Source organism: Coregonus clupeaformis, chromosome 17 (genome assembly GCF_020615455.1).
Source record: "Coregonus clupeaformis isolate EN_2021a chromosome 17, ASM2061545v1, whole genome shotgun sequence".
Classification (NCBI taxonomy): domain Eukaryota; kingdom Metazoa; phylum Chordata; class Actinopteri; order Salmoniformes; family Salmonidae; genus Coregonus; species Coregonus clupeaformis.
Genome location: NC_059208.1, coordinates 68,648,379 through 68,665,763, shown reverse-complemented (window position 1 = coordinate 68,665,763; position 17,385 = coordinate 68,648,379). Strand labels below are relative to the sequence as shown.

The 17,385-nt window shown below is 36.6% G+C and overlaps 2 protein-coding genes across 2 annotated transcripts; both read left to right on the top strand.

The window, feature by feature from the left end:
• Window positions 1–464: 464 nt before the first annotated feature.
• On the top strand, window positions 465–8,640 carry LOC121585295. The gene is made up of 18 exons (XM_045226593.1): window positions 465–487; window positions 648–1,180; window positions 1,791–1,806; window positions 2,716–2,873; window positions 3,064–3,194; window positions 3,282–3,343; window positions 3,497–3,654; window positions 3,769–3,991; window positions 5,120–5,277; window positions 5,467–5,597; window positions 5,685–5,746; window positions 5,900–6,057; window positions 6,171–6,393; window positions 7,522–7,679; window positions 7,870–8,000; window positions 8,088–8,149; window positions 8,303–8,428; window positions 8,574–8,640. Exons 1-18 carry the CDS (start codon window positions 465–467, stop codon window positions 8,638–8,640), a joined length of 2,580 nt encoding a protein of 859 aa, XP_045082528.1.
• LOC121585710 (mucin-5AC-like) lies at window positions 8,596–17,109 on the top strand. The gene is made up of 17 exons (XM_041902032.2): window positions 8,596–8,796; window positions 9,925–10,082; window positions 10,273–10,403; window positions 10,491–10,552; window positions 10,706–10,806; window positions 10,978–11,200; window positions 12,328–12,485; window positions 12,676–12,806; window positions 12,894–12,955; window positions 13,108–13,208; window positions 13,380–13,602; window positions 15,083–15,240; window positions 15,430–15,560; window positions 15,648–15,709; window positions 15,860–15,960; window positions 16,131–16,306; window positions 16,439–17,109. The coding sequence occupies exons 1-17, from the start codon at window positions 8,684–8,686 to the stop codon at window positions 16,532–16,534; spliced, it is 2,187 nt and encodes a 728-aa protein (XP_041757966.2). The 5' UTR covers window positions 8,596–8,683; the 3' UTR covers window positions 16,535–17,109.
• Window positions 17,110–17,385: the final 276 nt, after the last annotated feature.

Here is a 17,385-nt window from a genome sequence, read left to right as displayed (position 1 = left end):
AACAGCTGCTACGACAACCACTGCAGCTCTTACTACAACATCTCTAGGACCTACGACCACTACAACTGCAGCAACTACGACAACTACAACTGCAGCTCCTACGACAACCACAATTAAAGCTCCTACTACAACAACTGTAGCTCCCTTGAAAACCACAACTCCAGCTCCTACGACAACCACAACAGTAGCTGCTACAACAACCACAACTGTAGCTGCTACGACTACCACAACAGCAGCACCTAGAAGGACAACTGTAGCTCCTATTGTAACTGCAGCTCCTATGACAACCACAACAGCATCATCTATGACAACAACTGCATCCCCTACAGTAGCTCCTACAACAACCACAACAGCATCCCCTAGGTCAACCACTGCAGCACTTACTACATCAACTGTAGGTCCTATGACCACTACAACTGCAGCACCTACTACAATTACAACTGCAGCTCCTATGACAACCACACATGCAGCTCCTACTACAACATCTGTAGCTTCTATACCCACTACAACAGCAGCACCTACAATGACAACTCCAGCTCCAACGACAACCAAAACTGCAGCTCCTACTACACAAATGGAAGCTGCTATGACATCCACAGCTGCAGCTCCTATGACAAACACAGCTGTAGCTCCTATGACAACCACAGCTGCAGCTCCTACGACAACCCCAAATGCAGCTCCTACATCAACCACAACTGCAGCACCTACAATAACAACTGTAGCTCCTATGACAACCAAAACAGCAGCTCTTTCAACAACCACAACAGTAGCTCCTACAACAACCAGTGCAGCTTCTTCAACAAACACATATCTGAAGATAACAACTGCAGCTTCTACAGCAACAAACACAGCTCCTACTACGACAACCACAATTGCTGCTCTGATTACAACAGCCGTAGTTCCTACATCCACTACAACTGCAGCAACTACAACGACCACTACAAAGGCATCTACTTCAACAACCACAACTCTAGCTTCTACACCAACCACAACAGTAGCTCCTGCGACAACCACAACAGTACCTCCTACAACAACCACAACAGTAGCTCCTGCGACAACCACAGATGCAGCTCCTACTACAATAACTGTCACTCCTATGACCACTACAACTGCAGCACCTACTATGACAACCACAACAACCGCTCCTACTACAATAACTTCAGCTCTTACAACAACAACTGTAGCACCTTTGACAACCACAACTGCAGCTCCTACAACAATTGCAGCTCCTACCACAACCATAACAGCAGCTCCTACAACAACAACTGTAGCTCAGAATATGACAACAACTGCAGCTCCTACTACAACAACAACTGCAAAACGTACCACTGCAGCTCCCACCACAACCATAATTGAAGCTCCTTCGACATTCACAACTGCAGCTCCTGCTACGGCAACCATAACTACAGCTCCTACTATGAGAACCACAAATGCAGCTTTTACGAGAACTACCACTGTTCCTACTACCAACAGTACCATAGAAGCTCATACTTCCACAACTATAACTGCAGCTCCTATAACCACCAGAACTGTAGATTCTACTATGACAACCACAACATTAGCTGCCATAATGACAACTACAAATGAAGCTCCAACAATGGTAACTCCAGCTCTATCAACCACCACCACCACTGTGGCTTCTAATACGGCATTTAAAACTGCAGGTGCTACAGCAACCACCAAAACTGCTGCTCCTACAATGACTACAACTGCAGCACCTACAAGTACAACCACAATTGTACTTCCTAACTCGACAACTGCAACTTTTACCTCAACTTCTATGGCTTCAGTGACATCAACAACTAGGTAAGCAAAATCATTTAGTATAATTATTTTATGCAATTCAATTAACACTTTGTCAATCAAGGAATCTTTGAAGCGAAGAACCATGTATATCCGTGCTTGTGTCGTTAACTACTGATATTTTCATAAAACATTTAAAATGTCAGCCTTTCTTTGGAAAAGCTCTTTGAGCACCTAATTTGGTAGAAAGGCACAATATAAATCCAATCTATTATTGTTAGTGTGCTTGCTATAGGCAAGACCACTAGATTTCTTCCATACTTCTTCTAATTATTTGATTCATTTAGCCCGCTTTAGAGTTGCATAAAAGCTCCATATGCTTTAATGAGAAATATTTGGTTACGCCACTTCTCTTGAACTATTTATGCTACAAAGACCAAACCAACGTTGAAATGTAAAGACTGACCCATCTTAGATTGCTTGTCAAAAGCTTCACATTTTCTAAAACTTTTATAAACTGTAATGATATAATTTGCATAAATTGCCGTAACACTTTATGGATTCAATGCCAATCATGGGAATACAGTGGTAAACATTTAAAATGCTGCTGCTTCTTAACCATTTTAGCTACAAACTTTTAAAACAACTTTAACATTTTCAAAATGTTATAAACTATACTAATTCAAACAAGTATAAACTAGCATATAATAACCTACCAAGAATAATAGTAACTATTGAACCATTCAAGCTAGAGACACAAACCAACATTGACATGTTCTGGCTATCCTATCCAATCAATCAATTTTTCCATCTACCTACTTTTCCCAACTATAACCAGTCACTTCCATTACTACTGCAGTGACTACCACTACTATAACTTATTTCACAACCATAAATACTTTAAGACAAGCTAGCAAGAACACACATTTTCTTTAGGAAATTGACTTTTTATTTATTATTATTTTCTCTTAGATTTGGCACAGTGATGTTTTTTGTTAGACTGATGTTCCAGCTCAACACACCAGTCCCCACTAAGGATGATGTCCTTGGTGTCGTCGACAAGCAACTGTATCTTCAATTCAACAATCAGACGAACACTCAAACCACCTTCCAGAATGGAACTTATATCAGTGAGTTTAATAAATTAGGCTTATATCATGAAGACATTTATTTCCACTCTATAATTTTTTTTTATAGGTAAACGTTCAACTGCTTCCGCTATGTAAATATTTCTTGAATGTTTTCTAATGTTGAAACTCCTAAATTGTAGCAATTCATTTTGTCTGTTAATATAGTGACCATTGTTTTGTGTGCTCACAGAACTTACAGATACTTCATTTGCCGTCGATCTTGGTTTCAAAATAACCAATGTAACCATGGAGTCGCAAAGCAATAGCCTCACTTTCACCAATGAGACCTACAGCCAGATAGAGGATTCAATTAACAGCCTAGTAAGATATCTCTATACATAAGATACAACCATGGTCATGTTCAGGTCATGACAGTAATTGACAACTTGGTGTTTTGTTCCCTTTTAGCTCCATGATATTCTTTGTAAACCAGACGGCAAACAGTTTGACTTTCCCAAACCCAACTTCACGTAAGTACAACGTCATGTCCGTGAACCAACCCAGCTTTCTCAACTGCACTCTTTAGAATGTCTGCAGATGTCATACAGCTGCTGTTTGTACAGCTAAACAGGATGGATGGAACATGTTCAACTCTCACACAAAACCAATTTTTACGTCCACAGTACTGTTGGCACTCAAATCAGGGCAGACGTGATGTATGTATACAAAAAGGAAGACATCAACCTCCCTAGTGCTTTTCTAGAGGAAGTCTTAAAAGTCTCAGGTATGCTGCTTTTGTTGCTATTTCTGTTTGTTATTACGGTGAGTTATCAAACACCATGTCAAATATGCGTAATATTCAATCTCGAAAAAACACTTTCACATCTATGGTACTGTATATGACGTATTACAAGTCTATAATCCCCCCTAAAATGTATTTTCATTTATATTCTAGATCTCCTGCCAACCACTGTTGCCCCAACAACCACCACCACCACTGTGGCTTCTACTACGGCAATTAAAACTGCAGGTCCTACAACAACAACCACAATTGCTGCTCCTACAATGACTACAACTGCAGCATCTACAAGTACAACCACAATTGTACTTCCTACCTTGACAACGACAACTGCAACTTTTACCTCAACTTCTATGGCTTCAGTGACAGCAACAACTAGGTAAGCAAGATAATTTAGTAGAATTATTTTATGCAATTCAATTAACACTTTGTCAATCAATGAATCTTTGAAGCGAAGAACCATGTATATCCGTGTTTGTGTCGTTAAAAACTGATATTTTCAAAAAGCATTCAAAATGTCAGCCTTTCTTTAGAAAATGTATTTGAGTACCTCAGTTGGTAGAAAGGCGCTATATAAATCCAATCTATTTTTATTAGTGTGCTTGCTGAAGGCAAGACCACTAGATTTATTACATACTTCTTCTAATTATTTGATTCATTTAGCCCGTTTTAGCACCTAAACGCTTCAAGCTATGAACACGGAACCAACTTAGATTACTTGAGAAAATATTTTTTTGCATTAATACCTGTAGTCGTACAACAATATTGAAATCAGCTCCCAATGCATTTCAACACCAAACCAACATTGATATTTTCAGACTGACCCAACTTAGATTTTTTTTATTCAGCTTTTTTATACTATTTATACTTGTTGAACTATAACCATTTTAAAGTTGCATAAAAGCTCCATAGGCTTTAATGAGAAATATTTGGTTACGCCACTTCTCTTTAAGTATTTATGCTACAAAGACCAAACCAACGTTGAAATGTACAGACTGACCCATCTTAGATTGCTTGTCAAAAGCTTCACATTTTCTAAAACTTTTATAAACTGTAATGATAAAATTTGCATAAATTGCCGTAACACTTTATGGATTGAATGCCAATCATGGGAATACAGTGGTAAACATTTAAAATGCTGCTGCTTCTTAACCATTTTAGCTACAAACTTTTAAAACAACTTTAACATTTTCAAAACGTTATAAACTATACTAATTCAAACAAGTATAAACTAACATATAATAACCTACCAACAATAATAGTAGCTATTGAACCATTCAAGCTAGAGACACAAACCAACATTGACATGTTCAGGCTATCCTATCCAATCTATCAATTTTTCCATCTACCTACTTTTCCCAACTATAAACAGTCACTTCCATTACTACTGCAGTGACTACCACTACTATAACTTATTTCACAACCATAAATACTTTAAGACAAGCTAGCAAGAACACACATTTTCTTTAGGAAATTGACTTTTTTATTTATTATTATTTTCTCTCAGATTTGGCACAGTGATGTTTTTTGTTAGACTGATGTTCCAGCTCAACACACCAGTCCCCACTAAGGATGATGTCCTTGGTGCCGTCGACAAGCAACTGTATCGTCAATTCAACAATCAGACGAACACTCAAACCACCTTCCAGAATGGAACTTATATCAGTGAGTTTAATAAATTAGGCTTATATCATGAAGACATTTATTTCCACTCTATAATTTTTTTTATAGGTAAACGTTCAACTGCTTCCGCTATGTAAATATTTCTTGAATGTTTTCTAATGTTGAAACTCCTAAATTGTAGCAGTTCATTTTGTCTGTTAATATAGTGACCATTGTTTTGTGTGCTCACAGAACTTACAGATACTTCATTTGCCGTCGATCTTGGTTTCAAAATAACCAATGTAACCATGGAGTCGCAAAGCAATAGCCTCACTTTCACCAATGAGACCTACAGCCAGATAGAGGATTCAATTAACAGCCTAGTAAGATACCTCTATACATAAGATACAACCATGGTCATGTTCAGGTCATGACAGTAATTGACAACTTGGTGTTTTGTTCCCTTTTAGCTCCATGATATTCTTTGTAAACCAGACGGCAAACAGTTTGACTTTCCCAAACCCAACTTCACGTAAGTACAACGTCATGTCCGTGAACCAACCCAGCTTTCTCAACTGCACTCTTTAGAATGTCTGCAAATGTCATACAGCTGCTGTTTGTACAGCTAAACAGGATGGAGGGAACATGTTCAACTCTCACACAAAACTATTTTTTACGTCCACAGTACTGTTGGCACTCAAATCAGGGCAGACGTGATGTATGTATACAAAAAGGAAGACATCAACCTCCCTAGTGCTTTTCTAGAGGAAGTCTTAAAAGTCTCAGGTATGCTGCTTTTGTTGCTATTTCTGTTTGTTATTACGGTGAGTTATCAAACACCATGTCAAATATGCGTAATATTCAATCTCGAAAAAACACTTTCACATCTATGGTACTGTATATGACGTATTACAAGTCTATAATCCCCCTAAAATGTATTTTCATTTATATTCTAGATCTCCTGCCAACCACTGTTGCCCCAACAACCACCACCACCACTGTGGCTTCTACTACGGCAATTAAAACTGCAGGTCCTACAACAACAACCACAATTGCTGCTCCTACAATGACTACAACTGCAGCATCTACAAGTACAACCACAATTGTACTTCCTACCTTGACAACGACAACTGCAACTTTTACCTCAACTTCTATGGCTTCAGTGACAGCAACAACTAGGTAAGCAAGATAATTTAGTAGAATTATTTTATGCAATTCAATTAACACTTTGTCAATCAATGAACCTTTGAAGCGAATAACCATGTATATCAGTGTTTGTGTCGTTAAATACTGATATTTTCAAAAAGCATTCAAAATGTCAGCCTTTCTTTAGAAAATGTATTTGAGTACCTCAGTTGGTAGAAAGGCGCTATATAAATCCAATCTATTTTTATTAGTGTGCTTGCTGAAGGCAAGACCACTAGATTTATTACATACTTCTTCTAATTATTTGATTCATTTAGCCCATTTTAGCACCTAAACGCTTCAAGCTATGAACACGGAACCAACTTAGATTACTTGAGAAAATATTTTTTGGCATTAATACCTGTAGTCGTACAACAATATTGAAATCAGCTCCCAATGCATTTCAACACCAAACCAACATTGATATTTTCAGACTGACCCAACTTAGATTGTTTTTATTCAGCTTTTTTATACTATTTATACTTGTTGAACTATAACCATTTTAAAGTTGCATAAAAGCTCCATAGGCTTTAATGAGAAATATTTGGTTACGCCACTTCTCTTGAACTATTTATGCTACAAAGACCAAACCAACGTTGAAATGTACAGACTGACCCATCTTAGATTGCTTGTCAAAAGCTTCACATTTTCTAAAACTTTTATAAACTGTAATGATAAAATTTGCATAAATTACAGTAACACTTTATGGATTGAATGCCAATCATGGGAATACAGTGGTAAACATTTAAAATGCTGCTGCTTCTTAACCATTTTAGCTACAAACTTTTAAAACAACTTTAACATTTTCAAAACGTTATAAACTATACTAATTCAAACAAGTATAAACTAACATATAATAACCTACCAACAATAATAGTAACTATTGAACCATTCAAGCTAGAGACACAAACTAAACATTGACATGTTCAGGCTATCCTATCCAATCAATCAATTTTTCCATCTACCTACTTTTCCCAACTATAACCAGTCACTTCCATTACTACTGCAGTGACTACCACTACTATAACTTATTTCACAACCATAAATACTTTAAGACAAGCTAGCAAGAACACACATTTTCTTTAGGAAATTGACTTTTTATTTATTATTATTTTCTCTTAGATTTGGCACAGTGATGTTTTTTGTTAGACTGATGTTCCAGCTCAACACACCAGTCCCCACTAAGGATGATGTCCTTGGTGTCGTCGACAAGCAACTGTATCTTCAATTCAACAATCAGACGAACACTCAAACCACCTTCCAGAATGGAACTTATATCAGTGAGTTTAATAAATTAGGCTTATATCATGAAGACATTTATTTCCACTCTATAATTTTTTTTTATAGGTAAACGTTCAACTGCTTCCGCTATGTAAATATTTCTTGAATGTTTTCTAATGTTGAAACTCCTAAATTGTAGCAGTTCATTTTGTCTGTTAATATAGTGACCATTGTTTTGTGTGCTCACAGAACTTACAGATACTTCATTTGCCGTCGATCTTGGTTTCAAAATAACCAATGTAACCATGGAGTCGCAAAGCAATAGCCTCACTTTCACCAATGAGACCTACAGCCAGATAGAGGATTCAATTAACAGCCTAGTAAGATACCTCTATACATAAGATACAACCATGGTCATGTTCAGGTCATGACAGTAATTGACAACTTGGTGTTTTGTCCCCTTTTAGCTCCATGATATTCTTTGTAAACCAGACGGCAAACAGTTTGACTTTCCCAAACCCAACTTCACGTAAGTACAACGTCATGTCCGTGAACCAACCCAGCTTTCTCAACTGCACTCTTTAGAATGTCTGCAGATGTCATACAGCTGCTGTTTGTACAGCTAAACAGGATGGAGGGAACATGTTCAACTCTCACACAAAACCAATTTTTACGTCCACAGTACTGTTGGCACTCAAATCAGGGCAGACGTGATGTATGTATACAAAAAGGAAGACATCAACCTCCCTAGTGCTTTTCTAGAGGAAGTCTTAAAAGTCTCAGGTATGCTGCTTTTGTTGCTATTTCTGTTTGTTATTACGGTGAGTTATCAAACACCATGTCAAATATGCGTAATATTCAATCTCGAAAAAACACTTTCACATCTATGGTACTGTATATGACGTATTACAAGTCTATAATCCCCCTAAAATGTATTTTCATTTATATTCTAGATCTCCTGCCAACCACTGTTGCCCCAACAACCACCACCACCACTGTGGCTTCTACTACGGCAATTAAAACTGCAGGTCCTACAACAACAACCACAATTGCTGCTCCTACAATGACTACAACTGCAGCATCTACAAGTACAACCACAATTGTACTTCCTACCTTGACAACGACAACTGCAACTTTTACCTCAACTTCTATGGCTTCAGTGACAGCAACAACTAGGTAAGCAAGATAATTTAGTAGAATTATTTTATGCAATTCAATTAACACTTTGTCAATCAATGAACCTTTGAAGCGAAGAACCATGTATATCCGTGTTTGTGTCGTTAAAAACTGATATTTTCAAAAAGCATTCAAAATGTCAGCCTTTCTTTAGAAAATGTATTTGAGTACCTCAGTTGGTAGAAAGGCGCTATATAAATCCAATCTATTTTTATTAGTGTGCTTGCTGAAGGCAAGACCACTAGATTTATTACATACTTCTTCTAATTATTTGATTCATTTAGCCCGTTTTAGCACCTAAACGCTTCAAGCTATGAACACGGAACCAACTTAGATTACTTGAGAAAATATTTTTTTGCATTAATACCTGTAGTCGTACAACAATATTGAAATCAGCTCCCAATGCATTTCAACACCAAACCAACATTGATATTTTCAGACTGACCCAACTTAGATTGTTTTTATTCAGCTTTTTTATACTATTTATACTTGTTGAACTATAACCATTTTAAAGTTGCATAAAAGCTCCATAGGCTTTAATGAGAAATATTTGGTTACGCCACTTCTCTTTAAGTATTTATGCTACAAAGACCAAACCAACGTTGAAATGTACAGACTGACCCATCTTAGATTGCTTGTCAAAAGCTTCACATTTTCTAAAACTTTTATAAACTGTAATGATAAAATTTGCATAAATTGCCGTAACACTTTATGGATTGAATGCCAATCATGGGAATACAGTGGTAAACATTTAAAATGCTGCTGCTTCTTAACCATTTTAGCTACAAACTTTTAAAACAACTTTAACATTTTCAAAACGTTATAAACTATACTAATTCAAACAAGTATAAACTAACATATAATAACCTACCAACAATAATAGTAGCTATTGAACCATTCAAGCTAGAGACACAAACCAACATTGACATGTTCAGGCTATCCTATCCAATCTATCAATTTTTCCATCTACCTACTTTTCCCAACTATAACCAGTCACTTCCATTACTACTGCAGTGACTACCACTACTATAACTTATTTCACAACCATAAATACTTTAAGACAAGCTAGCAAGAACACACATTTTCTTTAGGAAATTGACTTTTTTATTTATTATTATTTTCTCTCAGATTTGGCACAGTGATGTTTTTTGTTAGACTGATGTTCCAGCTCAACACACCAGTCCCCACTAAGGATGATGTCCTTGGTGCCGTCGACAAGCAACTGTATCGTCAATTCAACAATCAGACGAACACTCAAACCACCTTCCAGAATGGAACTTATATCAGTGAGTTTAATAAATTAGGCTTATATCATGAAGACATTTATTTCCACTCTATAATTTTTTTTTATAGGTAAACGTTCAACTGCTTCCGCTATGTAAATATTTCTTGAATGTTTTCTAATGTTGAAACTCCTAAATTGTAGCAGTTCATTTTGTCTGTTGCTATAGTGACCATTGTTTTGTGTGCTCACAGAACTTACAGATACTTCATTTGCCGTCGATCTTGGTTTCAAAATAACCAATGTAACCATGGAGTCGCAAAGCAATAGCCTCACTTTCACCAATGAGACCTACAGCCAGATAGAGGATTCAATTAACAGCCTAGTAAGATACCTCTATACATAAGATACAACCATGGTCATGTTCAGGTCATGACAGTAATTGACAACTTGGTGTTTTGTTCCCTTTTAGCTCCATGATATTCTTTGTAAACCAGACGGCAAACAGTTTGACTTTCCCAAACCCAACTTCACGTAAGTACAACGTCATGTCCGTGAACCAACCCAGCTTTATCAACTGCACTCTTTAGAATGTCTGCAGATGTCATACAGCTGCTGTTTGTACAGCTAAACAGGATGGAGGGAACATGTTCAACTCTCACACAAAACCAATTTTTACGTCCACAGTACTGTTGGCACTCAAATCAGGGCAGACGTGATGTATGTATACAAAAAGGAAGACATCAACCTCCCTAGTGCTTTTCTAGAGGAAGTCTTAAAAGTCTCAGGTATGCTGCTTTTGTTGCTATTTCTGTTTGTTATTACGGTGAGTTATCAAACACCATGTCAAATATGCGTAATACTCAATCTCGAAAAAACACTTTCACATCTATGGTACTGTATATGACGTATTACAAGTCTATAATCCCCCCTAAAATGTATTTTCATTTATATTCTAGGTCTCCTGCCAACCACTGTTGCCCCAACAACCACCACCACCACTGTGGCTTCTACTACGGCAATTAAAACTGCAGGTCCTACAACAACAACCACAATTGCTGCTCCTACAATGACTACAACTGCAGCATCTACAAGTACAACCACAATTGTACTTCCTACCTTGACAACGACAACTGCAACTTTTACCTCAACTTCTATGGCTTCAGTGACAGCAACAACTAGGTAAGCAAGATAATTTAGTAGAATTATTTTATGCAATTCAATTAACACTTTGTCAATCAATGAACCTTTGAAGCGAAGAACCATGTATATCCGTGTTTGTGTCGTTAAATACTGATATTTTCAAAAAGCATTCAAAATGTCAGCCTTTCTTTAGAAAATGTATTTGAGTACCTCAGTTGGTAGAAAGGCGCTATATAAATCCAATCTATTTTTATTAGTGTGCTTGCTGAAGGCAAGACCACTAGATTTATTACATACTTCTTCTAATTATTTGATTCATTTAGCCCGTTTTAGCACCTAAACGCTTCAAGCTATGAACATGGAACCAACTTAGATTACTTGAGAAAATATTTTTTTCCATTAATACCTGTAGTCGTACAACAATATTGAAATCAGCTCCCAATGCATTTCAACACCAAACCAACATTGATATTTTCAGACTGACCCAACTTAGATTGTTTTTATTCAGCTTTTTTATACTATTTATACTTGTTGAACTATAACCATTTTAAAGTTGCATAAAAGCTCCATAGGCTTTAATGAGAAATATTTGGTTACGCCACTTCTCTTGAACTATTTATGCTACAAAGACCAAACCAACGTTGAAATGTACAGACTGACCCATCTTAGATTGCTTGTCAAAAGCTTCACATTTTCTAAAACTTTTATAAACTGTAATGATAAAATTTGCATAAATTACCGTAACACTTTATGGATTGAATGCCAATCATGGGAATACAGTGGTAAACATTTAAAATGCTGCTGCTTCTTAACCATTTTAGCTACAAACTTTTAAAACAACTTTAACATTTTCAAAACGTTATAAACTATACTAATTCAAACAAGTATAAACTAACATATAATAACCTACCAACAATAATAGTAACTATTGAACCATTCAAGCTAGAGACACAAACCAACATTGACATGTTCAGGCTATCCTATCCAATCAATCAATTTTTCCATCTACCTACTTTTCCCAACTATAACCAGTCACTTCCATTACTACTGCAGTGACTACCACTACTATAACTTATTTCACAACCATAAATACTTTAAGACAAGCTAGCAAGAACACACATTTTCTTTAGGAAATTGACTTTTTATTTATTATTATTTTCTCTTAGATTTGGCACAGTGATGTTTTTTGTTAGACTGATGTTCCAGCTCAACACACCAGTCCCCACTAAGGATGATGTCCTTGGTGTCGTCGACAAGCAACTGTATCTTCAATTCAACAATCAGACGAACACTCAAACCACCTTCCAGAATGGAACTTATATCAGTGAGTTTAATAAATTAGGCTTATATCATGAAGACATTTATTTCCACTCTATAATTTTTTTTTATAGGTAAACGTTCAACTGCTTCCGCTATGTAAATACTTCTTGAATGTTTTCTAATGTTGAAACTCCTAAATTGTAGCAGTTCATGTTGTCTGTTGCTATAGTGACCATTGTTTTGTGTGCTCACAGAACTTACAGATACTTCATTTGCCGTCGATCTTGGTTTCAAAATAACCAATGTAACCATGGAGTCGCAAAGCAATAGCCTCACTTTCACCAATGAGACCTACAGCCAGATAGAGGATTCAATTAACAGCCTAGTAAGATACTTTTATACATAAGATACATCGATGGTCATCTTCAGGTCATGATAGTAATTGACAACTTGGTGTTTTCTCCCCTTTTAGCTCCGTGCTATTCTTTGTAAACCAGACAGCAAACAGTTTGACTTTCCCAAGCCCGACTTCACGTAAGTACAACGTCATGTCCGTGAACCAACCCAGCTTTCTCAACTCACTCTTTAGAATGTCTGCAGATGTCATACAGCTGCTGTTTGTACAGCTAAACAGGATGGAGGGAATATGTTCAACTCTCACACAAAACCAATTTTTACATCCACAGTACTGTTGGCACTCAAATCAGGGCAGACGTGATGTATGTATACAAAAAGGAAGACATCAACCTCCCTAGTGCTTTTCTAGAGGAAGTCTTAAAAGTCTCAGGTATGCTGCTTTTGTTGCTATTTCTGTTTGTTATTACGGTGAGTTATCAAACACCATGTCAAATATGCGTAATATTCAATCTCGAAAAAACACTTTCACATCTATGGTACTGTATTTGACATATTACAAGTCTATAATCCCCCCTAAAATGTATTTTCATTTATATTCTAGGTCTCCTGCCAACCACTGTTGCCCCAACAACCACCACCACCACTGTGGCTTCTACTACGGCAATTAAAACTGCAGGTCCTACAACAACAACCACAACTGCTGCTCCTACAATGACTACAACTGCAGCATCTACAAGTACAACCACAATTGTACTTCCTACCTTGACAACGATAACTGCAACTTTTACCTCAACTTCTATGGCTTCAGTGACATCAACAACTAGGTAAGCAAGATAATTTAGTATAATTATTTTATGCAATTCAATTAACATTTTACATTTACATTTTAGTCATTTAGCAGACGCTCTTATCCAGAGCGACTTACAGTTAGTGAATACATATATATATATATATATATATATATTTTTATACTGGCCCCCCGTGGGAATCGAACCCACAACCCTGGCGTTGCAAACGCCATGCTCTATCAACTGAGCTACATCCCTGCCGGCCATTCCCTCCCCTACCCTGGACGACGCTGGGCCAATTGTGCGCCGCCCATGAGTCTCCCGGTCGCGGGCGGCTGCGACAGAGCCTGGATACGAACCAGGATCTCTAGTGGCACAGTTAGCACTGCGATGCAGTGCCTTAGACCACTGCGCCACTCAGGAGTATATTAACACTTTGTCAATCAAGGAACCTTTGAAGCGAAGAACCATGTATATCCGTGTTTGTGTCGTTAAATACTGATATTTTCATAAAGCATTCAAAATGTCAGCCTTTCTTTAGAAAATGTATTTGAGTACCTCAGTTGGTAGAAAGGCGCTATATAAATCCAATCTATTTTTATTAGTGTGCTTGCTGAAGGCAAGACCACTAGATGTATTACATACTTCTTCTAATTATTTGATTCATTTAGCCTTTTTTAGCACCTAAACGCTTCAAGCTATGAACACGGAACCAACTGAGATTACTTGAGAAAATATTTTTTTGCATTAATACCTTTAGACGTACAACAATATTGAAATCAGCTCCCAATGAATTTCAACACCAAACCAACATTGATATTTTCAGACTGACCCAACTTAGATTGTTTTTATTCAGCTTTTTTATACTATTTATACTTGTTGAACTATAACCATTTTAAAGTTGCATAAAAGCTCCATAGGCTTTAATGAGAAATATTTGGTTACGCCACTTCTCTTGAACTATTTATGCTACAAAGACCAAACCAACGTTGAAATGTACAGACTGACCCATCTTAGATTGCTTGTCAAAAGCTTCACATTTTCTAAAACTTTTATAAACTGTAATGATAAAATTTGCATAAATTACCGTAACACTTTATGGATTGAATGCCAATCATGGGAATACAGTGGTAAACATTTAAAAATGCTGCTGCTCCTTAACCATTTTAGCTACAAACTTTTAAAACAACTTTAACATTTTCAAAACGTTATAAACTATACTAATTCAAACAAGTATAAACTAACATATAATAACCTACCAACAATAATAGTAACTCTTGAACCATTCAAGCTAGAGACACAAACCAACGTTGACATGTTCTGGCTATCCTATCCAATCTATCAATTTTTACATCTACCTACTTTTCCCAACTATAACCAGTCACTTCCATTACTACTGCAGTGACTACCACTACTATAACTTATTTCACAACCATAAATACCTTAAGACAAGCTAGCAAGAACACACATTTTCTTTAGGAAATTTACTTTTCTATTTATTATTATTTTCTTTCAGATTTGGAACAGTGGTGGTTTTTGTTAGACTGATGTTCCAGCTCAACACACCAGTCCCCACTGAGGATGATGTCCTTGGTGCCTTCAACAAACAACTGTATCATCAATTCAACAATCAGACAAACACTCAAACCACCTTCCAGAATGGAACTTATATCAGTGAGTTCAACAAATTAGGCTTATATCATGAATACATTTATTTCCACTCTATAAAATGTTTTATAGATAAAAACATTCAACTGCTTCCGCTATGTAAAACTTCTTGAATGTTTTCTAATTTTGAAACTCCTAAATTGTAGCAATTCATTTTGTCTGTTGCTATAGTTACAATTATTTGTGTCCTCACAGAACTTACAGATACTTCATTTGCCATCGATCTTGGTTTCAAAATAACCAATGTAACCATGGAGTCGCGAAGTAATAGAATCACATTCACCAGTGAGACCTACAGCCAGATACAGGATTCAATTAACAGCCTAGTAAGATACTTTTATACATAAGATACATCGATGGTCATCTTCAGGTCATGATAGTAATTGACAACTTGGTGTTTTCTCCCCTTTTAGCTCCGTGCTATTCTTTGTAAACCAGACAGCAAACAGTTTGACTTTCCCAAGCCCGACTTCACGTAAGTACAACGTCATGTCCGTGAACCAACCCAGCTTTCTCAACTCACTCTTTAGAATGTCTGCAGATGTCATACAGCTGCTGTTTGTACAGCTAAACAGGATGGAGGGAATATGCAACTCTCACACAAAACCAATTTTTACATCCACAGTACTGTTGGCACTCAAATCAGGGCAGACGTGATGTATTTATACAAAGAGGGAGAAATCAACCTCCCTAGTGCTATTCTAGAGGAAGTCTTAAAAGTCTCAGGTATGCTGCTTTTGTTGCTATTTCTGTTTTTTATTACAATGAGTTATCAAACACCATATAAAATATGTGTAATACTCAATCTCAAAAAAACACATTCACATCTGTGGTACTGTATATGACATATTACAAGTTTATAATCACTCTTAAATGTATTTTCATTTATATTCTAGGTCTCCTGACAACCACTGTTGCCCCAACAACTACCAGCACCACACCACTGCTTACCGTTTTGCTGACCACTCCTTTCAATACCACAAGTGGTGGAGGTTTTCCTGGCTGGGCTCTGGCCATTATCATCCCTTGTGGCATCGCTATCATTCTGGTACCACTGTGGATCCTGCTTTGTGTACGTATAGGCTTGTGTTCACTTGTGTACTCTGAAAATACTCTACAAAGTATATTATCAAATAAGCTGTTCAATCTCTGCAATGATATTGATTTAACATGTGAATCATACTTCCCCATCTTTGTTTTGTAGTGCATGCTGTGTGGCTGCTGTGCAGCTGTAAGGAGACGCTGGCACAGACGTAGATCTTACAATGTACAGTACACCACCAGAAACGGCCTCTTCTGAGGTGACAACACTAACATCTGTGGGCAACTGTCATCACAAGAACAGCCAATCATCTATATCTGCTAATCACGGGACTTTAATGCATGGAAAATCACTTGTGACTACACACCATTGCATCTGAGAAGATCAAGTGTGGACTTCCATATATTTTTATCATAAAAAGAAAATTGATAATAGGCAACATGTTTTTTGTGCAATGTACTACCTTTTATATAATGCATCTGGTTGTTAATCAACGTTACAGCTGAGCTGAACAAAGTATGTTTATATATTTATTAACTATGTCATGTGTGGTTTCAAGCTGTGCTGTCCACTGACTAAAACGGTTATCACTTATTTATTTAATGTATAATAAGCTTCATTACAATAATATTTTTTGTTGTTTTGTTATTTCCTCTCTTGATTAACTATGAACTAATTTATTTTAAAATCTGCAATACAGTACTTGTTACTTCATCTTACAGTTTGACAAATGTAATAAAAATACTTTATGAATGGGTTTGACTGCATGGTGATTACAGACAGCACATCTACACATCAAAAGTAGTCAAAATTGTCCGACCTGGCACCTTAAAGATCTATGTAAACCTTATTAAAGACCCAGTGCAGTCAAAAATGTGATTTTCCTGTGTTTTGTATACAGTTCCTTCACAGTGTTACAACCTGAATTTGAAATGGATTCTATTTAGATTTTGTGACACTGGCCTACACATAATACCCGATAATGTCAGTGGTATTATGTTTTTAGAATTTTTTACAAATTATTTAAAAAAGTAGATATGTATTCAACCCCTTTGTTATGGCAAGCTTAAATAAGTTCACATAACAATTCACATAATAAGTTGCATGGA

Coding starts and splice junctions, on each gene's coding strand:
- LOC121585295 (XM_045226593.1), top strand. CDS start 465: ATGCAGCTCCTACTACAACATCT. Junction 488..647: donor CAGCTCCTACTACAACATCT/GTAGCTTCTATA, acceptor TGACAACCACAG/CTGCAGCTCCTACGACAACC. Junction 7,680..7,869: donor CCAGAATGGAACTTATATCA/GTGAGTTTAATA, acceptor GTGTGCTCACAG/AACTTACAGATACTTCATTT.
- LOC121585710 (XM_041902032.2), top strand. CDS start 8,684: ATGACTACAACTGCAGCATCTACAAGTACAACCACAATTGTACTTCCT. Junction 10,404..10,490: donor AGGATTCAATTAACAGCCTA/GTAAGATACCTC, acceptor GTTCCCTTTTAG/CTCCATGATATTCTTTGTAA. Junction 10,553..10,705: donor TTTCCCAAACCCAACTTCAC/GTAAGTACAACG, acceptor TTACGTCCACAG/TACTGTTGGCACTCAAATCA.